We start from the raw sequence: 23,642 nt of genomic DNA on the forward strand, positions 1-23,642 counted from the left end.
GGGAGGACCAGCCCATCTGCCTAGCGTGCGATGCATCCCCTTATGGGATAGGGGCAGTCCTCAGCCACTTAAGGGAGGACGGCTCACAGGCTCCCATAGCATACTATTCCCGGACCCTGTCAGCAGCGGAGAGAAACTACGCGCAGATAGATAAGGAGGCGCTGGCAGTGGTCACGGGGGTAAAAAAGTTCCACGACTACCTGTACGGGAGGGAGTTCCTCATTTACACGGATCACAAGCCCCTGCTGGGATTATTCACCACGGAGAAGCAAACGCCACAGATCCTTTTACCAAGGATGCTCCGTTGGTCCATTTTTCTTTCAGCATACTCCTGTAAGCTAATCCATAGACCAGGAAAGGAAATGGGACACGCCGACGGACTCAGCAGACTTCCCCTAAGGGAGGCTGGACCGGATCCCGCTCCTGCTAATCAGATATTAGCAATACAGGAGCTGGCTGAGTGCCCATTAGACGCTAGCGACATAGCAGCCGAAACTCCCAGGGATAAGATTCTTAGCAGAATTCAGTCCTGGGTTAGCAGCGGGTGGCAGGACAAGTCACCGGGACCTGAGTTCACAGCATTTTTTACACGGCGGCACGAGCTCTCAACCCATAAAGGCTGCCTGCTGTGGGGGAGCAGGGTCATCATCCCCACAAAACTGAGGGAGAAAGTCCTTCAGTCCCTTCACGAGGGTCACCCGGGAGTGGTAAGGATGAAGGCTCTGGCCAGGAGTTACCTGTGGTGGCCTGGGTTGGATAAAGAGATAGAGGGGTTGGTAGCAGGATGTTACACATGCCAAAGGTCTCGCCCAGAGCAGGCACACGCTCCAGTCCACAAGTGGGAACAAACTCACACCCCCTGGTCCAGGGTCCATATAGATTATGCGGGGCCATTTCAGGGACATACCTTCTTAGTCATCGTGGATAGTCACTCCAAGTGGTTAGAGGTGGTACCTGTGTCCAACATGACATCAGCGGGCACAATACAGGCACTAAGGGGAGGGAGTGTTTGCCACACATGGGCTACCAGATGTAGTAATATCTGATAACGGAGTGCAATTTACCTCCTCGGATTTCCAAGTGTTCCTGAGGACCTTGGGGATTAGGCATGCCACTTCAGCGCCCTTTCACCCTGCCAGTAACGGGTTGGCAGAGAGGTTCGTGCGGACTACCAAGGATGCACTCAAATGAATAGCACAAGGGGACTGGAAACAGAGACTGGCCACATTCCTCCTCCATCAACACGCAACACCCTGCACAGCCACAGGAAAGAGCCCAGCAGAGCTCAGGTGGGGCAGACGCCTCATAACTACGTTAGACAGACTCCACCCAGACAGGGTATCAGCAGACACAGAACCCCCAACCCTCAAAACCAATTTCAACATAGGGGAGCAGATCTGGGCCAGAAATTACAGCACAGGCCATCCATGGGTGCCAGGTGAAGTGGTGGAACGGACAGGCCCCCTCTCCTACAGAGTAAGGGTGGAGGGGGGACTCCTGTGGAGGAGACACTTAGATCAACTAAGGAAGAGAGCCCCTGAGAGGACGGGTGGAGAATCAATGGAAACAGCAAGGGAGGAGGCAGAGCAAACACAAACACACACACAGCCACAGTCACAGTCACCCAGAAGAACAGCAGGAAGGGTTTTGGGGCATCCATCTGCCTGGCAGGGAGCTGACAAGGAAAGTAGGCAAGAGCCTGAGGGCAGCAGGTCACAAAGAGCCAACACAGAAACACATGCACACACACAAATCAGACCAACACAACCAGACCAAGGAACAGGAAGCAGAACCGAAACCACTACAGAGCCAAGCCTGAGAAGATCAAACAGGACACACAGAGCCCCCAGCTACCTCAGTGATTATGTTCGCTCTTACGCCTGGGGGGAGGAGGAATCTGGAGGGTTAAATGTAAAAATTGTAAATAAGCTGTATATAGTTAAGAAGGAACTGCCACAAAGAAGAGGGAGTTGGGCTGTTCTCCAAAGCACCTGAAGGCAGGACAAGAAGCAACGGATGGAAACTAATCAAGGAGAGAAGCAATCTAGAACTAAGGAGAAAGTTCCTGACAGTTAGAACAATTAACCAGTGGAACCTCCAGAAGCTGTGAATGCTCCAACACTGGAAGTTTTTAAGAAGAGACTGGACAGCCATTTGTCTGAAATGGTATAGGGTTTCCTGCCTGAACAGGGGATTGGACTAGATGACCTCCAAGGTCCCTTCCATCATCATCATCATCATCATAGTATAGATAACAAACAAACCACTCAGTAAACTGACTCCTGTACTAAATTGAAACTAGATCTTGAGCCTATTTTTTAAAGTGTCATCTATTCCCAGATAGGTGTCATCTAAAAATTTGATGAGTTCCCCTTCTATTCCCTCATCTAAATTGTTTATGAAGATATTGAAGAGTACTGGGCCTAAGTCAGATCCTTGGGTTACCTACCACATGCTTTCTTCCATGTAGATGTAGTTCCATTGTAGTTAAAGAAGGAATTATTGTAGCTATTTTTTGCATTGTTTTCGTGAAAGATGCAGAGATTTGAGTAATTAACATACGAACTCCCCATGTTCTACTAAAAACTGATCTAAGGCCAGCCCATTTTGCAATACCATATCTTTTAGAAAGTTTTTCATCCTGAAGCACCTGTGTGACGTCATTTAGAGCGGTCCCCAACTTTTGTGGCTTGGTGGCCTGGCTGGGGGGGAATAGGGGAATTGGACTATGTAAGCACTGGTGCCACGCATGCAGTTTGAGTCACACAAACAGGCCAATGTGCACACACCTCAACTCATGCAAGTTGAGCTGCATGTGCATGTGTGTGCTCACTGGCCCACTGCTAATGTGAGTTGAGCTGTGCATGCATGCCTGTGCAAGCTAGCCCACGGCCCAGAAGTGGGCCACTGCCTCAGGGTTGGGGACCCGATTTAGACTTCAAAAGTTAAGTTACAACAAATGCAGCGATACTGTGAATTTATTTTTCATTATTTACTCTTATGTAATTGTATGGTAGGAACGATTACTTGCATGTTTTATAGTTATGTCTAAATGACCATTTAATTTCTTGTGGGTGAGAGTGAGTGAATTTCTTCTGGCCATAGCCAAGAAATAGTACAAATTATTTACCAGGATTTGTTAAGAGTTTTGCAACTATTAATGCTGGAAATGCACCATAATCTAAAACAGAGATCCCCAACCTTTTGGGCACCAGGGACTGGTTATGTGGAGAAAGGTTTTTCCATGGATCGGAAGGGGCATGGTTTTGTGTGGTGCCTGCATCCCGCGGGTGAGGCTTTGCATTTGTGCAGCCTGGTTGCTGGCATGCCATGGCCACTACCCATCCATGGACCAGGGATGGGGACCCCTGGTCTAAAAGATTACCTGATAGATTATCTGGAAAATTCCCTAAAGTGTAAATGTCATTATATTTGGTTATTTGCTGTATGCAGGCTTGCATTTTAACATCCCAAGCTTCTTCATAATTGATGAACACTAAGATGGCGGCGCCTGGAATGGCTGCGGCTGCATTGGCTCTTGAAGGCGAATAGTTTTGGGAGGGATAGTAAGGGCTATAGGCCACATGATCAGGAAGATTTTAATGTGTTTGAGCAACATGGTGGAACTAAGGTAACATACGACCGACAATCTTTGCTGGCATGGCGAGTTTCTAGTTGTTTTGGAACTGTTGGTGAGACCGTTAAAAGTCGTTGGCACTGTTTGAATTTGTTCTACCAGCAGCAAGATCTGACTGCTGGCCCAGTGATGGATTCTATTGCAAATCAGGGCTGTTTCCAGAGGAGGCAGAGGAGGAGAGGACCTGGAGCTTATGGAGCGAAGGAACTGGATGAGGCTGTCGGCAGGCCCAGAGGAAGAGAGAGAGGCTTTTGGAGGAGTTGGTGGTGGCGGCAGCAGCGTGCTCCAGAGGCGAAAAGAAGCAAGGCCTCTTTAAGGAAAGGGTGGAAGAGTCAGGATCAGAAAAAGGAAAGAAGGCGAGGTTATCAGAATACAAGCGAATTTGAGGGCTAATCCATATGGAGCCCCATTTCCATCTGTCCTGTTTGCCATCGTTCACTCCCTAGAGACTAAAATGGACAATGTGAAATTTGAGCGGCCCCGAACAAGGAGTATATATCAGAGGTGGTAACCCTTTGAGAGCTGTATTCAACGAAATTTCATTTTGATGTATGCCGATTGGTGTACATTCAAAGTGACAATAAAGTTATCATCATCATGTAGAACAGACAGAGCCTGGGGTGGGATGATGTCAAGCAAGGACTCAGCCTAGAATTGTTACCTTTCCACAAATGCTCCAAGTCCAGCCCCCCTTGAATTCTGTTTACTCTTATCTAGCACCAATTTAGTACCTGTTGGTTGACCAGATTCTTGTGTATAGGTTTGAGCAATAAATCTTCTGAATTGGAACATGTGTGATCCTGAATCTTGGCACCCAACAGTTAATTAATAGAAGTATGGCAGAAATTGTTAGGTGTGAAAGACTAGGGCTACACTAGAAGGTTCAATTTAACTGATTTATTGCTAAAATTAGTACTTACACAGGAAGGCACAAATCTTTTGCAGACTAGCTGAAGGTTGTGGTTTTATACATCTTGCAAATGGGTTCCCATTACTGAAATCAAGGATGTTAGCAATAGCAATAAGACTTATATACCGCTTCATAGTGCTTTATAGTCCTCTTTAAGCAGTCAGCATATTGCCCCAACAATCAGGGTCCTCATTTTACCAACCTTGCAAGGTTGAGCTGCTGAGAATTGAATTGCTGGTAATCAGCAGAAATAGCCTGTAATACTGCATTCCAACCAGAGATAAGCAAACTTAAGTGATAATGAAGTAGAATTAAATAATTAATGGAGTATTTTATGAGTCCTATGGCTTTTTTCTCTCCCAGCTTTTACCAAAAACTTTCTGCCACATGAACCTAAAGCTGACATAATTAGCTTCTTCCTGATGGTATACTTAAAATGTAAAAACAAAGTGTGTTTCTTGCCCCTTTGATTTATTTATTTAAAAGTTTTAGTAGTTTTTCATTACAAGAATTTTTATATTGGCAGATAACCAAAAAAGAACATTTAATTAAATAGTAGAAAATACAAGCAATGTAGATAAAGCTAACTTTTATTTGGACTATTACAGAACAGGCTAACAAATACACTAATTGTATAAAAAGCTTAAAAACAGAACAATACCATTCCATACCAACTATACTGCCATCTATTTGCTTTATTACAAAAAAAGTCCAAGTTCCTCACTCAACACGCATTTTTAAGCACAACATTAGCTCCAACGAACTATGCAACCCATTTATACTGCAATTTGAAAGGTGTGGATGGCCAATAATAGTTTTACAAAATACACGTGGCATTCTTCTATCATACAGCAAAACACAGAAAGGCAAGGTTTTTTAAAATTTTAAAAAAAGCTACACTAAGTATCATTATCCTAGAGAAAGGCAAGGTTTATGAAACTATAGGAATCACAAAACAGAATGTTATGTGTTCAAAAAAATTATAATTAGCCTGATGTACTTATTTTGCTTTCATACATAGGTAGTTATCTTAAGAAACAATAGTAAAAGCTTGAATCAAATTTGACTGAAAGCAGACGCTTCTTCATGGGATTTGGGAATTCACTTTCTTCTTTACAATTAAATAGGAAAGGCTAATATGCAGAATATTAAACACTGCATGGGGTTTGCCAACAAAAGGAGTTTTCTATGCAAGATGAAGCAGCAACAGGCTCTCACAAACCTCTGTAAAAGACATTTATTTCTACAAAAAGACTTATGATACAATTGAATCACACAAATTTAACCATGTACCTTTTAAAATATACAAGAAACTCTGAAGTAGAGGATACTTAAAAAATGGAGGGGTTTCAGTATTTTATTTTACACATCTGCATCTTCACATAATTTGATAAGTAACCTTTTACAAAATCATGTAAAAAGCACAATTGCCTGGTAAAGAGTCTTCAAAAGATTTTACACAGCATGCAATTAAAGCAGCCTTTTCTTCCTTATATGGACTCTCTTCACTCAAGTAATCTTCTGCTGCAAAAATTAGGGTAGGAGCCTGGTCTCTTCTGTTAACGCCTTTTGTCTTTCCTGTCTGATTTACGGTCTCTTTCATTCCGTGAAGTCCTTTTGCCTGACCAACTACTTTCTGATATAGACCTTTTTCTGTCCAACCTTGAGCTTTTATCCTTTGATCCTTTTGCATCTCTTCTGCTACCTTTTGAAGACTTGTGACTTCTATCTACTCCCGAATTGTCCCTTCGCTTCCGCTCCAAACTCCTTCTATGCTTTCTGTCCCTATTATGTCCTCGCCCCCTGCTTCGACTTCTACTCTCACTGCTACTAGAACTACTAGTACTTTCTCGACTACTAGTACCACTGCTACTGCTGCTGCTGGAACTGCTCCGACTACTGCTTGTACCACTGCTAGAACTGCTTCCACTGCTACTACTTGTAGAACTGGTGCTACTAGTGCTACTACTAGTACTCCGACTTCGACTCTTACTGGTTTTGTTTCTTGCCCTACCCCTGCTTCTGCTCCTAATTTTGTTTTTAATTTCTACACTCACTGCCTGCACTTGATCTGCCTGTATTTCAGGCAGCTTTTCAGACACTAGAGCTTCTTTGTCTAATTGTGGTGCTTGATCTTGAGTGGATTCCAAAAGTGGCAAAGGCTGTGGCCAAACCACAGACTCTGACTGAGGCTGGACCTCAGCCTCGGATACTGGAATGGATTCAGGCTCCTTCTCTTCCGACTCCTCTGGTTCAGCGTCAACTTCTGGCTTGCCGGGTTCCTCTTTTTCCAGGGCCACAATGAGCCCTTCCTGTTCTGGCTGAGCATTACATTCCACTTCTGGTTCAACCTCTGCGCTAATTTCATTTTCTAATGGCTCTGTACAATCTGCCTCATTGATTTCCATTACATCCTGCTCACCATCTATTGGCTGAATACCTTCACTTTCTACTTTCGCTACCTCAGCTTCCTCAGTTGGTTTATCTGTCTGCCTGTCATTCTCTTTAACTTCAGCTTCCTCTTCTACTTTAACTTCCATTTCCTCTTTTTGCTCTTCCTCTTCCTGTTCTATCTCCCCATCACTATGACTAGCACCTACCTCCTTTTCTTCCCTTACCTCTTCCATTTCTATATCATTGCTCTTGTTACCTGTCTCCATCTCCTCCACCTGCTGTACCACCTTACCCTCTTCCTGCTCCTTGTTCTGGTCTTCCTTCTTTTCTTCTTTCTGTACCTCCTGGTGTTCTTTTTCCTTCACAGACTGTCGTCTGGGCCTGGCTTCCATTTTATTAATTTGCTCAGCAAATTCAGTGCGTCTATTTTCAAACAGTGCTGAAGAACAAGGAAGGTATAATAAACAGCAATTAAGAGCCATAGTTTGAATAAATCACTTTACACAACAGTATCAGAGTACATAACATCAGTATCAAGATAAATTATAATCCACGTAGGAAAGTCATGAATTCCATCATTCCTCATATGGCCAGCACAGTTGTTATTTTGCCACATCTACTTGCATACAGAAGTAAATGTTTTGAGTTAAGATTCTATATACATGAAAGCCAAGTTTGTAAGACATCTATGAGAGAAAACCTATATGCAAGTAGATGCAGCTAACAATCTACTATGGCAATACAGAAATAAAAATACAGCAACATACCATTTAACTTTTTTTGGGAATCATCAAACATCTTCTGGGTAGCAGGGCACATTCTGCCAGGTATATAGAACAAATGAGGTTTTGTCTTCGTTCTTATATATTTAATTATTTTGGCATTATGTTCATTCCATTCTTCTTGCTGGAAAAAAATATGATTTTTTTTAATGTTTCTGGTGCCATCCAGAAGAGAAATATGCAATAGCTACTAAATTACCACTCACCAACTGAGCAAGTTCAACTTTTTGTTCCAATAGTCGTAGTTCTGTTTGTTTAGCACGTCTTTCCTCAAAGAGTTCTCGTCTTTCATTTTCAACCTGCTTTCTCTCTTCTTCTGCCTGCACTTCAAGTTTCTGCTCAATTTCTTGTCTTCTTTTTTGCTAAAATAGAACAGCTTAAACTTAATTCAATAATAGCATTCTTATTTAAGTAAGTCATCACAATGCACAAATTGAATCAATTGTTTTAAGTCAATTGAAAGTATTCTTTCCCAACATACATACTGTAGATGGGGATCTGGTTTAAGGAAATTAATACTGAAACAAAAATCATCCCCAATATTGTGTAGTAGAACACCATAATCAAAAGTAATATAGAATTTTATAAAATATAACCTAAGATCAAATATATTTCAGAGGTTTCTTTTAATATTATGCTGATGAAGGAGTTCAAAAAGTATTTTCCTGCTCTGTCTTTCCTTTGCCAACTCTTAGAATGAACTCATAAGAAATTATATGCAGAAATTCCCCTGAATAGGATGAACTATGGCATAAGAAACAGATCAAATATTTTCAGTGATCAGATGGAAGTAAATTCTGTTACTGGAAGCTTGTTCCAAATGATGCTACTAGCTACAATCTACAGGACTTGTTCCCTGTCACTTCTAATGACTAGTAGGAGTTTGCTCTTTCACTTCCTGCTTCGCTAAAATAAAACAGTTCAGATCTGTTATATCATGGGAAATGCATTATTGGTTTGTCTACTACTAAAGTAAAATTTTGATGATTTCAAATCCTTGTTTGTAAATATGAAAAAAATGTACCAAAAACATTCTTTCTCTGATAATTAAAAATGTCCTCCTAAAAGTTGTTTCAAAATAAAACATACATATGGCTGGAATTGATATGGCTGCCAGATTGTGTATTTTTCTATTACACAGAAGTACTATTTTTTTTCCTGCACAATTTACTAAATGTGAAATTAATACCCTCTCAGTAGCAACTGTCGATTCTTGTTTAAACTTCTGAAGAGTACCCATCAACAGGCCAAATATACGCCGATTCCTGACAGAATATAGAAAGAAAATATATAATTATACCACAAATATTGGTATTGTATTATGTATACATGGCAGTTTTTTCAAAAATTTCCAAAGTCATTAGCAGCTACAAATGCTTATTGTAAAATACCAGGGCTGTGTGGCTGAGTTGGTGGTTATAAGTGTGATTATTAATTAACCAAATAAAATTATTTTTTTAAATCAGCAACCAGTAGATTTAGTTTATGTAATATCAAATGCTAACCAGAAAATAGGTATTCCAGGATCCCTGGTGGTACAGTGGTTAAGTGCAGTATTGCAGGCAAACTCTGCCCAAGGCCTGGAGTTCAATCCTCATGACACTCAAAGTTGAATCAGTCTTTCATCCTTCCGAGATTGGTAAAATGAGGAGCCAGATTGTGGGGGGTACTATGCAAATATTACTTACATTGTGAACCACTCTTTACATAGCGCTGTAAAGCGCTATGGAGAAGTACATAAGCCTAAATGCTCTTGCTATATCCCACAGTCTATGTTTAATACAGGTAGTCCTCGACTTATGAAGGTTCATTTATAGTGACCATTCAAAGTTAAAGCACTGAAAAAAATAACGTATGATCATTTCACACTTATGACCATTACAGCATCCACATGGTCACATGGTTTAGATTCGGCTGTTTGACAACTGACTCACATTTTGACGGTTAGTGTGTCCTGGAGTCATGTGATCTCCTTTTGCAATCTTCTGACAAGCAAAGTGAATGGGGAAACCAGATTCAATTAACTGTATTACTAATTTAAGAACTGCAGTGATTCACTTAACAAATGTGGCAAGAATAGTCGTAAAATGGGGCAAAAGTCACTTAACAAATTTCTCACTTAGCAACCTAAATTTTGGGCTCAATTGTGGGTATACGTTGAGGACTACCTATACATTTTAATTAAATATTGCCAGTATTTTTCACTCAGAAACTGGATTGGATCATTGTTTTTGATGTAATAGATTTTTTGGGGGGAATTGGTAATATCTTTGCTGATTTCCCATTCTCTCTGTAATGTTCTATTTCTTCCCTAAAAGCAGCGTCTGACAGGTGAATACCACACCCAAACCCCTTCTGTCTAAAGCCAAAAGAAAAATATAGCTGTAAGCTACAAAAAGAAATAATAAAATTGTCTCCTTTCTTTTCTGCTAGCAAAAGTGCACAGACCAGTTCTATTTGGTAGCAATCTTGTTCATAGAATGAAAAGTTCTGGATCCAACTAAGTAAAAAACCTGATTTTAATATCCTGGTTAAATTATTTTTTCATAACATAAAATTGATTAGATATTCATTACTTGGCATTGGTCTCTGAAAATCACAATATTTAAAATATGGCATCTACACATTTAATTCGTATAAAATACAAGGATCCAAAAATGTGCATACTGTAAGATATAACTAACTGCTAAATGTTACTTGTAATGATAAAATGTAAGATGATAGTATTCACCTTTACAGCTGGAATAATTCAAGGCCTATCTATTTAAATGTCTGCTTCTTCCATTATGTACCTATCCATTGAAATCTGTAAAAAAGGCCCTTCTTAAGAGACATTAGCAGTAAAATGTGATAGGACAAACTCATACCTAACTCAGAAACAAACATTTTACAGGCAGTTTGTAAAATATCTCTTCTCAGTTCAGATCAAGCTGAGATGAAACAAATAGCAAAAATGTCCATTCCTAGTATCAAATATTTTTTGATATTTGGAATGTTGGTGGGTACCAAATGTTATTTTGGCTTATGTATGATCAGGTGTTCTGTGGCTCTGCTTGTTGGAAAGACTGTTATAGGTGATCTAGTAAACAACAGCTTCAGTTAAATTGCTTAGTATAATTCACAGCACAGAATACTGTCAGCATTTCTTGCCAACTTATCCTAGCTTATTCTTCAAAGTGAGATTGCTTTTCTTTCTTCTGCTGGAATTGGGAAAATTTAAAATCACATGAAAGATCATGCAATACCTTTGTTTCCCCTTTTCATCCATATTTTGATCTTGAATAAGGTCTCGGCGTGTTCGCTCTTTGGAGGTAGCAACAACAGAGGACTGCAACGCTGGCTGCAGAAATAGATCACAGCTAGGTTAATAGAAACCCATATATTAAACTTATATGCTGCTCATCTTGCCAAAGGCAACCCTTGCATTTTACATTTCTCTATTCTTAAGCCCCCAATAACATTTCAAATATACTTTACTTTTTTAACATCATCATCCTCTGCGTCGCTTTCATGGCGTGATTCTCTCCTTGTCCGACGTTCACCAGCCAATCTGAAGTGTCAGAAGCAAGCAATATAACTGAGATAATCAAACTTTTGCACTTATGCAGAATTCCTGAACTTGGCATTAGCTGATAGTTTCTTTTATTAAATTGCATTGTGGAAGGAATGTTTTTAAAACAGATATTTGTATGCTCACTTCTGATAGATACCTAGCAATGAGGGATGCTGCATTACATAGTCCTCATCTCACAACTGTTCATTTAAGAACTGTCTAGAATTAGATTGGTACTTTACAGTAGATGAAGCACTTTCAGCTGTCACAAATGTTGCAAACTACACACACATATCTGTAATGTTCGTGATTTTGTCACCTGGCAACTGGCTCACATTTACCATTGGTTACAGCATTACATTATCACAATCTGTGATCTTTTTGTTGATTTCTAGCAAAAAATGTCCATTAGGGAAAATGAATTTAAGCATTGTGTGAAATGCTTAATAATCACCATAAAATGATTGATCTGGCAAAATTGGGGTGCTCCAGGTTCCTTCAATTAAACAATGCTATCCCCCAAGATTCAAACAGCCCCTACCCTCCTAGTGTTTTAAAGGGCCCTGAAGACCTGGCTCTTTGTCCAGGCATTTGGCATGTATGACGAACCCCTTTTTCTTCTTTTGAGCCCCTCTTTCTTCTTTTTCCTTGTTCTTATCAGAGAGGTTTGCAGTCTCTTAAAAAAATTAAAATATTTTTAAACTGCCTAGAATTGATGGGAGTCGGACAGGATATAAATACCAATACTTGGCTAGCTTAATGTGATGTGCAAACCTGCCAAATGAAGCTACACACTGTGTGTAAACTAATCACTGTGACATATTCTACAGTACATAGCCTATGCATCTTGGCAGAAAATTAACCAAATTGTAGCAAAAAGATACACTGAATATGGTAAGATATGAAAATAATTTGATTCTTCAATCTAAGTGGAAGTATTCTCTGCTCACCTATTCGTCGACCCTTCTAGATCCCTCTGTTTGGCTGGGGGTCCTCCGCCGCTATCCGAGAATCCACGCCTAACATAAAACAGCAAATTAGCTTTCTCTAAACAAATGCATATATTCAGAAACATATAATGTTCTATGAAGATGTATGCAGTATTTAAAAAATAGCCAACTATTAGTTTCTTCATGTAAGGTAAAATGAATATAAAATGAATAAAACGTATAATTGGTAGAGAGTAGTAACTACACACAAGCACACACACAAATATATTTACTAAAGCCTTAGGATTCTAAAGCTTCTGACTCTATCCCTATTGTGGGCATCATGGTAGTAGACTACAGCAGCAAAATAAGTTTGAATTTCAGATTTTTTTAGAAAATTTATAAGCCGCCTACCAACTCACAGTGACTCTAGGCAGCTTACAATGATCATCCTTGATTGTTTGCTTGTCTACTCTAGAATTATAATAGAAGCCTACAGATCAGCTAGTCATTTCTGCACTGGATTTTCTGCAGAGTATTGTATAATTCCAGTATGCTAATCCAAAGTGCAGTTGATTATAGCTTTTCCCCCTTAACTTACAATAAATAAGCCTTTTTAGGGAGAAGGTGAACTATCCCCATACAGTGTTTTCAGGGCAGCATAAGTAGTCCACAGGATGAGACTCCCAAACAATAACACGGTGGTCGCTTTAAAGTGTATACTGCTTGCCACCCAGCACACAAGTTATGACTATCATATCCTAAACACATCCTGTACTCGGAGCTTGTTTAAAACTGCTAAGTCAGACTTAGGTTTGACTAGCCCAGGGGTAGGCAACCTCGGCTCTTTTATGACTCGTGGACTTCAACTCCCAGAATTCCTGAGTCAGCTATGCTATGCTGACTCAGGAATTCTGGGAGTTGAAGTCCACGAGTCCTAAAAGAGCCAAGGTTGCCTACCCCTGGACTAGCCTTAAATATATACCGATAAATCAGTTAAAACGGAAGCGGAATTTCCCCACAGCAGAAGATTTGCGGGCAGTACGAAATAGTTCTTTCGCAGGTCCTCTTAACACTCACCTCAGCAATAGGCTTCCGCGCCCCCTACCTCCACCAGGGCCTGTGACGGCCAACAGTCTACCTTGAGCGGGCCTAGAAGGGAGGAGACACACAATGAAATCGTAATCGCCAGGAGGAGGAAGGAAGGAAGTACAGCAAGGGAACCGCCGCCTCTCAAGAGCAACGCCCGGGGCCTCGTGTTTGCAGAGCGCTGCAGCGTTTCCCAGCTCACGCCGGCACCATTAACTGACGCACCACCAAGCTGCCCTCTAAGCCAGGGGTCTTCAAACTTGGCCCTTTTATGACTTGTGGACTTCAACTCCCAGAATTCCTCAGCCAGCTTTGCTGGCTGAGGAATTCTGGGAGTTGAAGTCCACAAGTCATAAAAGGGCCAAGTTTGAAGACCCTGGCTCTAACCAAAATCCCTCCCTCCTTCCGGGTGCCTCTACGCCTTTTTGGCCCCCCTGGTCATTTCCATCCGGGCGCGGGAAAAAAATAATCGGCGAGGACGCTCACAGCGGGCCTCTTTCTATGGAAGAAGGCGCCCGATCTGCTTCGATTTAGTAACGGGTAAGCAACTGCAAGCCACCTACACCCCGGGTTGTTTTTTTTTTTTTTGAAGGAAAGGCGCAAACGAGGCCTCGCGGTCAGAAGTCAACCGCAAAGCAGCCCTTAAGCAAGCAAGCAAGCAAGCAAGCCTCTTCCGAACCCCACGACCCTTCTTCACCCGCTGTGGGCTTACCGCACATCGTTGGGGTCCCGCCCCGTGAGTTTGCGGATATTCTCATCGACGTGCTTGAGGCTTTCCTTGGCTTTCTCCAGCTGCTCTTGTAGAGCCCGCACGGCTACCGCCATGCTTGCCGCCACAACCGCGGCCTAGCCAACCGGAACCCAACGGAAAGCACGATTAAGGGGGGGGCAAGGAGATAGCCCAGCTTCGCGTAACGTGGCTCCAAGAAACTCACCAATGAGAACTCGACGTTTGGAGTGATACCTTTTTTACCCAAGAGCTAATCGCAACCTCTAGCGAATGGCCAACCTATGAGTATGAGTGGCACTGCGTTGCTCCAATCAATGATCAAGTTCTTAACCAATGAAGAACTGACATTAAGGACGCAACGTTACTTGCAACCACTTAATCGCTTTTGCTTCTGTAATCCTGCCAATAACTAAGTGCCTGAGTAGAATGATATCTTTACAACCAATCGAATGATAGTTACCTTTCCGCACAACCAATCAGTGATCGGCGAAAATGTTAATGCCCTTTTTCCACGCTAGGATAATCCCTACTAAAGTTCGCGCGCCTCTCTGGCTTTCGGTAGTTGGGAGGGCGTGCGGTTTCCTCTGTTCGTGATCTGAATTTGAAAGCATATACCGCAATAAAGAGCGTTTTTATTTACGTCCAGATGGAATTAAGCGTCAGTGATTTCACGTTGCTGTCTTTGTATTTTATTTATAGTTTACGGTATTATGCTTTTGTTTATGCTACATTTGATCGTTTTGTATTGTGGCAGCATAGAGATGTAAAATACTTTTTTGACTGCTTTCAAGCCAGTCTCGAGTCTTGGCGATTGCCCGGCAACGTTCCTATGGTTTTCTTGGGAAGATTTTGTAAGTCAGGGGTCTTCAAACTTGGCCCTTTTATGACTTGTGGACTTCAACTCCCAGAATTCCTCAGCCAGACAAGCTGGCTGAGGAATTCTGGGAGTTGAAGTCCACAAGTCATAAAAGGGCCAAGTTTGAAGACCCCTGTTGTAAGTGGTTTTCCCTTTGCCTTCCCCCCGCCCCCCAAGAGCTGAGATTGACTGGGCCAAGGTCAGGCAGCTGGCTTTGTGCCCAAAGGAGGGAGTAGAAGTCTTGGTTTCTAATCATTTACGAACCATTGATCCACAGCACTATAATTAACGTATTTCTCTTAACGGTTCTTTTTTCTTTTCTGCAAGAAAATTACCCGTTATCGCGAAAGGAACCCAGCGCGTGTTCCGCAAACGTTTCAATACTGCCCTTGTGTCTATTAGCGCATTTGCTTAGAAGAACGCCCTGCCTACAGGATCCACCGCTTGCACTAACTAACCGAGGCCGGAGCGTCCGGAAGCTCCGCCCCGACGCTGACGCCGGTTGCCTTGTTACGCTGCCTCGGCTCTTACTTAACGAAGAGGTCCGGGGGGGGGGTCGGTTGGTATTGCGTCGGGGTGGGCTGGGGCTTTCGGTCCCTTCTCTAGGTGGGAGCTGCTCGGCATGAATAAGTCGGAGATGGCGGACGAAGCTCTCTTCCTCTTGTTGCACAACGAAATGGTGTCCGGGCTGTACCGCGCTGCCGAGCAAGGCGATGGGGTGAGCGCGAGTTTCCAGCCCGACGCTTCTCGCGTGCTCGGAAAAAGAGGGGGAACCCATCGGGATTCTGGTTGGAGAGTAGCTGCTCCCACTCCTACTCCTCCTCCTCCTCTCCCTGAGGGCCAAGCGGGGCTTCCGATTTCCAGGCAGCTCTTTAGGCTTAGGAAGCGGTGCGCCCCTTGGGGGTCGTGCGGGCGGCCCTGTCCGGAGTTTCTTCCAGGTATCAGTGGCTGAACAGGTAACTTAGACGGCGGGCTCGGCGGTCTTTTTTGGATTTGTCCAGTAGTGCTGGATTCGTATGCTTTGCTTCCGGTTTGTCGGCTGTGGAGACTCTGGGTAAGACGGAATACTAGTGGGAGGGATGATTTGAAGAGAACGGAATTGTTGTCACTTATTTTAGCGCAGGGGTCTTCAAACTTGGCCCTTTTGTGACTTGTGGACTTCAACTCCCAGAATTCCTTAGCCAGCCATGCTGGCTAAGGAATTCTGGGAGTTGAAGTCCACAAGTCACAAAAGGGCCAAGTTTGAAGACCCCTGTTTTAGCGTATGAAATAGTCTGGTTCATTTTTTAAAAAAAATTAATGTCCAACCTTACTTTTCTAAAGGTCAGTGTATGGCTTTATTTTTACCGACCTGATTACAGGTAGCTCTTGACTTATGACCACACTTGAGCCCAAAATTTCGGTTGCTTAAGCGAGACAGTTAACTAAGTTGCGCCTCATTTTGTGTCCTTTCTTGACACTCTTGTTAAGTGAACCGCTGCAGTTAAGTCGGTAACCGGGGTTGTTAAGTGAATCAGGCTTCCCCCATTGACTTGGCTTGACAGAAAAAGTTGATCAAATGACCCCAGGACACTGCAGCCGTCATAAATATGAGTTAGTTGCCAAGCGTCTCGGTTTTGATCACTTGACCATAGGGATGCAGCAATAATAAGTGTGAGAACCGGTCATAAGTCACTTTTTTCAGTGCTGTTCAGTCGCTAAATGAACTGTTGTAAGTGGAGGACTGCCTATACTTAATTCTGAAGTTCCTTTAATGCACCATGCCTGCTTTTTTTTGAGTAGATTCTGTCACTTGAATGAATGACAAGAATTGCCCATTTGGAGGAGTTATAAATCTCTACACCTGCCACATCCTGTTGCTATTCAATGAAGTGGCTTTGGCTACTCCCCTCCCCCTCCCTTATTTTATTGTCAGTAGCATCCTTTCAGATGCCACATGAGTTTTTTGTTTTTTGCTACAAACACTAACAATTGTCCCTTATTAGCACAATACTGTAAAAGGATAACACTGGCAATGTTTATCTCAGATTTACTGCTCTTGCATGACAAAGTCACAATTGCTTTCATTTTGATTCTACTTTAAAATAGTTAGAGAATAAAAAGAATCATTTAAAACCATTTAAAAATAGAGTATGCAACTACGTTCTCTTTTTGTAATTATAGGAAAATGGACGTTGTATTACAAAATTGGAAAACATGGGGTTTAGAGTAGGACAAGGATTAATAGAAAGGTGAGTGTAATGTTTATTTTCTCTTTTGACTATTTTCTTTCTTTTGCAATGGGGTTGTGTAATCTGTGGTGCCAGGGTCAAATACAATTTCCCCAACCCCTTTTTGTAGTCCTTGAACCACCTTGGAGTAAAAACTGAACTCTTTTTATCTATTCAGAATGAGAAATAGCTGAAATTGTAGTGCAATGCCTAAAATAGGTGTGTTACACTAAGAATAAACTTTTGGGGCTCTTGCTGACATTACCCAGTTTGTAGACCTTTGAGCTTCTAAAATTATTAAGTATGGCCATTAGCCATGGCCTTCTTATTTTAAAGGACCAAGGTTGGTAAAATACTAAAACTATTGTCTTATATTGCCAGTTAGGAAAAAAGTGTTTGGACTGGAGGAATGAAGGGAAGTACTACTGTGATATATGTTCTCTTAATTCCATATTTTAATTTTATGGATGGTTCTCATTGCTGTTAATATAAGCCTATCTACATTTTTCCAGCTAGATTCCTTTTGTCTTTAGAAATATATATTTCATTCATACTGTATTATATATTCAAACACAGTGTTTTTATCACTGTAGGATACATAAGTTGTTATATTTTATAATTAATGTTAAACAAATTTAAAAAATGAAAAATAGCTCACATTGCTTTAACTTTAAGAGAAAAAGTTGGTAAATAATATGCAAAAAGTAATTGCATATTGTATGTATTATAATATAATTTAGTGGTTTCAATAGCAGTGAAGCTGCATTTTTTCAATGTAGCCCATGGAGTTTTCTATATTCTGCATGCAGAATATATATCCAGTCACTTTCGTCATCTATCTCCTGTTATAAAATCAGTTGGCGTATTTTAGATTTGATTGGGTTGTGCACATTTTTTAAACTGATTGTAAACAGTTACGTGTATTACTCTGTGTGAAGGTGAATTAAGTGCTGCTGTTACTTGGGTTGCTTTCTCTTAGGTTCACGAAAGATACTGCCCGATTCAAAGATGAATTAGATATAATGAAGTTTATCTGCAAAGATTTTTGGACTACTGTATTCAAAAAACAAATTGATAATCTCAGGACCAATCATCAGGTATTATGACTTGTAGAACAAGGAGTCAAACTATGTTCCATTGCTGTGCTGTTCTGTTCCTTTTCAAACATTTCAGTTCAGTGCATAGATTTTAGCTAGGTAAATGGATGTTATAAATAAGAGCAATATGTACATAGGAGCCAAGTTATTTTTATTTAACAATAGCAATGCAGTTATTTTTCTTCTTGATGAGTTTCAGCAGAATTTATAGTCTTGAATAATATTTGTCTACACTTTCATTGCAGTGTTAAAACATGTATAGTGAAAATTGTTTTGAATGTAAAAATCTGCTAATATGAAGTTTACTATGGTCAATTTGATCATTAAAAGGCTAAGTTGATGATATGTTACACAGAATAATCCACTGACCTCTGCTGTCCACATTTCTTCTGTCCTGAAAGGAAATGTCCATATTTCTGTGAACCTAGGAAGTATTCCAGTTCTGCTAAATAAATACAGACGCATATTAAATCATGTGGTAACATGCTACTAATGAGTCAGCTAACAATCCCCTTCCTATAAAACGTTGATTTGAAGATTTTAAATGATACGGAGATTCTGTTTGTCTTTCTAGTTACGATAATAAAATCATAAATACAAATTACTGCTTCATTTGGCATATTTAAATCTCAGTTTGCATGTATAAACTAGCACAATGTATATATTTATTTAGTTATATATTTATATACCACCCTTTCCCTGAGGACTCAGGGCGGTTTACAGGGAATTAAAAAATCCAACATACAAAAGTTAAAACCGAATTAAAAAATATTAAATTGACCCTGTACACAATTAAAACCCCAATTAACCCCAATATATGCTGCTTTTCAAATACATCTTTGACTTCCTAGCAAATTTCTTAGCTCATGTTTGATTACTAAGTCTCCTTTCTGTCCCTTTATTACCTTTTTTCAATCCTTCTCAAATTGAGCCATTCCATAACCTTTTGCTATCTTTTACTACTATAAAAACTTTTAAATTTTTTAAAAAAACTTTTGTCTCGTTAATCACTGACTTGATTCTCCCATACTTTTTGGAACATGAATCCAGTTGGACTAAAATCGCTGACAGCTAGACACTGACCGATTAATTTTTAAAACCTAAAAATATGTTCTAAGTTGATTGAGGGTAAAGGGTCTATAGTTACAGTAATAAAACTGCTAATGCATCCCTAATGAAAAATATACAAACTCTAATTTGGCTGCATATGGGCAAGCTTGATAAATTCTGTTGATGTCTGGATCATCTTTCTAAGAAATGTTTGAGTGTAACATTAAAATAAATAGCAGGATATAAATGTATTAAATAAAATTTAAAATGGAAAATGTTCATTTCTGCAGGGTATTTACGTACTTCAGGATAATAAATTTCGTCTTTTGACTCAAATGTCTTCAGGAAAGCAATACTTGGAACATGCCCCTAAGGTATACATATTGTATTATATTCAGAGTAGCTTTAAAATGTCAGTTCTTTAATGGATTGTTTCTGTCTCTATATGTGTGGGGAAGAAGATCAAACTGTGGTTTCCTGCTCCCTCCCATTTTCTATGTGCTATGTGCACAGGTTGCATATTATGTATATTATGCATAACGTACATAATATGCAACCTGTGTTTTATGCCTTTTGTGCATACTGTGCTAATTTGTCTGAATATATGAGGAGCAAAAGCCTGGTAAAATGAGGAACTGTGTAGTGCCTGCCAATCTTTCTCTCTTCACATCCAGTTGAGAGAGAGTTCTGTTTTGACTCAATGGAATGTGAGCAGAAATCTCTGTAGATTTTGCTACTGAATGGGGCAAAATCTTAAACAAGGCATGGGGAGAAATGTGGGAAGGAGTCCTAGGGATATTGTGCTAGCACGTGCAGTCCTTTGAACAGTATAAAGACCATAGTGTGTGAAATTTGGAAGATAAATATTGGATGGGAAACATGTATCTATAAAGTATCTAAAATTAAATGCATTCTAGCTATTAGATATGCACCTTTGTTCTCATACTAATATAAGAAGAGAGATTTTTGGTTCTCTTTATAGGTTCTTTATCTCTCCTTTTTCTTCGGAACTACATCCAATCTATTTTGAAAATGCTCTTAAGTATAACATTAACTATTAGAAAATCTTATTTTGTTATTGGAAAAAAAGCCAAATGGCCTTTGCACTATGGGATCCTTTCAACATATATAATTAATATGCTGATTTCAAACTCCTGAACAGCCTGGCTATTGTTTTCCCTATTCTGATAACCTTTAAGGTGGACAATAGTATTATATAATATACATTTAAGATAGCTAAATATGCAGCCTTCTGCCTATAGTAGTTGATTGCAAAGTGAACATGAGGTAGAAGTCTGATACGGCTGCAAAAAAAAACCCCAATGTAATTTTACATTGTATGAACAGAACTGTAATTTCCAAATTGGAGGAAATAACCCACATATCACCTTTCCACATCAGTCAGAGTCCAACTTGAGCACTATTCTGGGCACTGTACTTCAAGAAGATTTCAGAGAAATTGGAAGGGAAACAGATAATTAGGATATTACAAATCAAGATATCTAAAAATACATATTGTTTAGCTCTGAAAAAATGGGGTATTATTATCACATTTTTAAGTACCTGAAAGGTTGTTACATAGAAAATGAAGGCAGTTCTTATTTGTTGCAGGATGAAGGGCATAGACTAAAGAAGTTACATAAAACTAAGTTTGGTTAAATTTTATAAAAAAAACATTTTAAAACAGTACAAATAGCTTGACAGTGAAATCTATTACCCAAAGATATAGTGTACTTGTGTTCACTGGATGTGCTCAAGTAAAGGGTAAATAGCCATTTGTCAGAAATGCTTTAAATTGAATTCATGTACTAAATAGGGGATTGGATTTGATGATCTAAATCACTGATTATCAACTGGGGCCCTAGGATATTTCAAGGCGGCTATAGGTTGAAAAACATGTAATGGGGGACATGGCATGTGTCGAGGAGCCTACTGAAATGTATTATACTGCGTCTTGTTGATGCCAGAAAATACACCAATTACTCTACCATGTATGTTTCTGGTAGTGGGACTGGGAAGGTGGGGGGGGACATAGGAAGAAAAATTTGAAGTGGGCCATGAGTGAAAAAGGGTTGAGAAACACTTAAACAATAGCTTTCTGACCCTGTCATCCTCTAATTCTTAGAAAATGTCTTACAAAGACATTTATAATATAACTTCCATTGGAACTTGGGCAGAAAGCTAAAAAAATGTGTATCAGACATGGATCAGGATCCAAATCTTTCTATTTTTCATGCATTTCCTCCATCTAATCCCCTTCACTATTATGGGAGGAAAAACTATGCTAGCCCGATTATGCTGTAGTTTATTGTCCTTCTATCGGAATAATAATAAAAAATATTTTAAATGAAGTCTGAAACAGAAGCAAATAACATTAAAAGTGTCTCTAGCTTTTACCTCATTGAACCATTAATGGTTTGAAATTTGGTGCAAGCTTCTTTCTTTCTAGGCTATAACAATAAGTTTGTATTCCTCAGAATGAGTTTTAGAAATTATTTTAAGATTAGAGTTTTACCATGAATATTCTGCCTTGACGTATCTTGCAGTATTTGGCATTTACATGTGGACTAATTAGAGGCGCTTTATCAAATTTGGGAATAAAGAGTATTGTGACAGCTGAAGTTTCAACAATGCCTGCATGTAAGTATGTTTTATATTAGCAAAATGAGATAAATCTGCTCTCTTCTATGTACTTTATAAGATAAAATAAGTGAAATTACGAAACAGTTGCTTTAAAGTGGTGCTAGAAATTGTACCTTAATATAAAATTAGTGAGCTGCCTAAGAAATAAGGTGACAGTAGTTATTGGCATTAATGCCCAGCTAAAATTGTCGAGTTGAACAGGACATTTCCTTCAATTCATAAATCTTTCCTAAATCTCACCGAGAATGTTTTTTCTCTACATGGTACAAAGCCACATACAGTACATTTGTAGCACTAGGAACCAGAAGTAGCTGTTTGTTCTCTACTATCTTCCACAATTCAATTAGAATAGTTTCTCTAATTGAATTATGAATTCAAATTAAATTATGTTCGAATTAAGTTAAGGAAAAATGGGATTTTTAGAATGTGAAAGTAATCGAGGAGGAAACAGACTGTAGTCTCACTAGATAGGTTCTACTCATCAAGGCAGTGAACAGATTGCATTGTAAAATGTATTTTGATATGCTTGAACCTGAAGATTAGTAGAATTTTTAGAAGTACATATGTTTGTTTCTGATAAAACAAATATTCCTTAATATTTTTTTTGCAGGTAAATTTCAAGTGATGATACAGAAGACGTAAATATAAAATCCATTGTCTTGCTCTGTAAAATGGCAAAATGAACTGTATTTTATTTATGTGAAGCTATCCTTTATTGTGTTATGTGTCCGCTTTGTCAAATACATTTTTCCAGAGGCGATTAATTGCCATTTTTCATAATTTGCTGGTAGATTTTGAATTGTCTTCAATTTTGAACCATGCAGATGAATGTTTGCAAGGATGAATAGAATATCTTAAATAAATGCTAAACTCTACTATCTGGCTAATCCTATACAATTTCAGTTTTGCAGGGTTGAAATGGGTCATGGCCATAGAGCTGAGAACGGTACTCCTGCTTTTCAGTTCCATAAAGATTGTTTAGGTATATTCCATAGACAATAAAATTGCTTCAAGATGATCTTGCATAGTTTTAAAAATTATGCACTTGCTTACCTAGCTTGAAAGTTTCAAAATTACATAAACAATGTTAATGTAAGAATTAGGGTTGAACTGGGTAGTTCTTGCTCCAAATCATATTTAATGTGTAGATATGTAAGATGTTGTCTGTAGCTATTCATGTAATACAGATAAGTCTTACGCATTGTTAGATTTTATATTTTGATTTACTGGATTTTCTTTATAAGGTTGATACTTCAAATAAGGGCTTTGAATTAATGGTTTTGACATGTTAGAATTAAAAACAGTGAAGTGGGCATGCCCGAATTCTATTTAGAAATCTTGTCCATCAAACTGAAACTGATAGTACATGGAGACTAATAAGTATAGGAAGGTAGAACGATCAAAGACCTTATATTCAAGAAGTAACCTTTTGCTCATAGCCGAATACATTCCTCAGAAACAGATGCATAGACATTGATATGGAATGGCTAAGGAATTTGATTTAATGGTCAGAATCTATCATAAATGTTGACAACAGAGGAATATTGTTCATTCTTATCTTTTTCTAATATGAAAAAGTTTATTGCAGTGTTTCTGAACAAGCAATAGTTTGGCAAGGTATAACAATTACAGCTAGACATAAGCAATGTTTAATGCAGTTGCTTGTAAAGTTCAGTAGAAAAGAATATACTGTATGTATATGATACATACATAGTTGGTGTGCAATTCGCAGATTCCTGCTCAAAGAGCAGTTGGCAGGCAT

The 23,642-nt window shown here is 39.5% G+C and overlaps 2 protein-coding genes across 2 annotated transcripts; one reads left to right on the forward strand and one right to left on the reverse strand.

The window, feature by feature from the left end:
- Positions 1–5,119: 5,119 nt before the first annotated feature.
- On the reverse strand, positions 5,120–14,183 carry PNN (pinin, desmosome associated protein). The gene is made up of 9 exons (XM_081323688.1): positions 14,007–14,183; positions 13,286–13,357; positions 12,227–12,295; positions 11,201–11,273; positions 10,969–11,063; positions 8,913–8,988; positions 7,930–8,085; positions 7,709–7,847; positions 5,120–7,380 (listed from the first exon to the last, which is right to left on the reverse strand). The coding sequence occupies exons 1-9, from the start codon at positions 14,117–14,119 to the stop codon at positions 6,107–6,109; spliced, it is 2,067 nt and encodes a 688-aa protein (XP_081179814.1). The 5' UTR covers positions 14,120–14,183; the 3' UTR covers positions 5,120–6,106.
- Positions 14,184–15,261: 1,078 nt separating this feature from the next.
- On the forward strand, positions 15,262–23,198 carry TRAPPC6B (trafficking protein particle complex subunit 6B). Its single transcript, XM_081339630.1, has 6 exons — positions 15,262–15,598; positions 17,044–17,111; positions 18,070–18,187; positions 19,528–19,611; positions 21,784–21,877; positions 22,491–23,198. The coding sequence occupies exons 1-6, from the start codon at positions 15,503–15,505 to the stop codon at positions 22,520–22,522; spliced, it is 492 nt and encodes a 163-aa protein (XP_081195756.1). The 5' UTR covers positions 15,262–15,502; the 3' UTR covers positions 22,523–23,198.
- The last annotated feature ends 444 nt before the right edge of the window (positions 23,199–23,642 follow it).

Source organism: Vipera berus (genome assembly GCF_964194415.1).
Source record: "Vipera berus genome assembly, chromosome: 1".
Classification (NCBI taxonomy): domain Eukaryota; kingdom Metazoa; phylum Chordata; class Lepidosauria; order Squamata; family Viperidae; genus Vipera; species Vipera berus.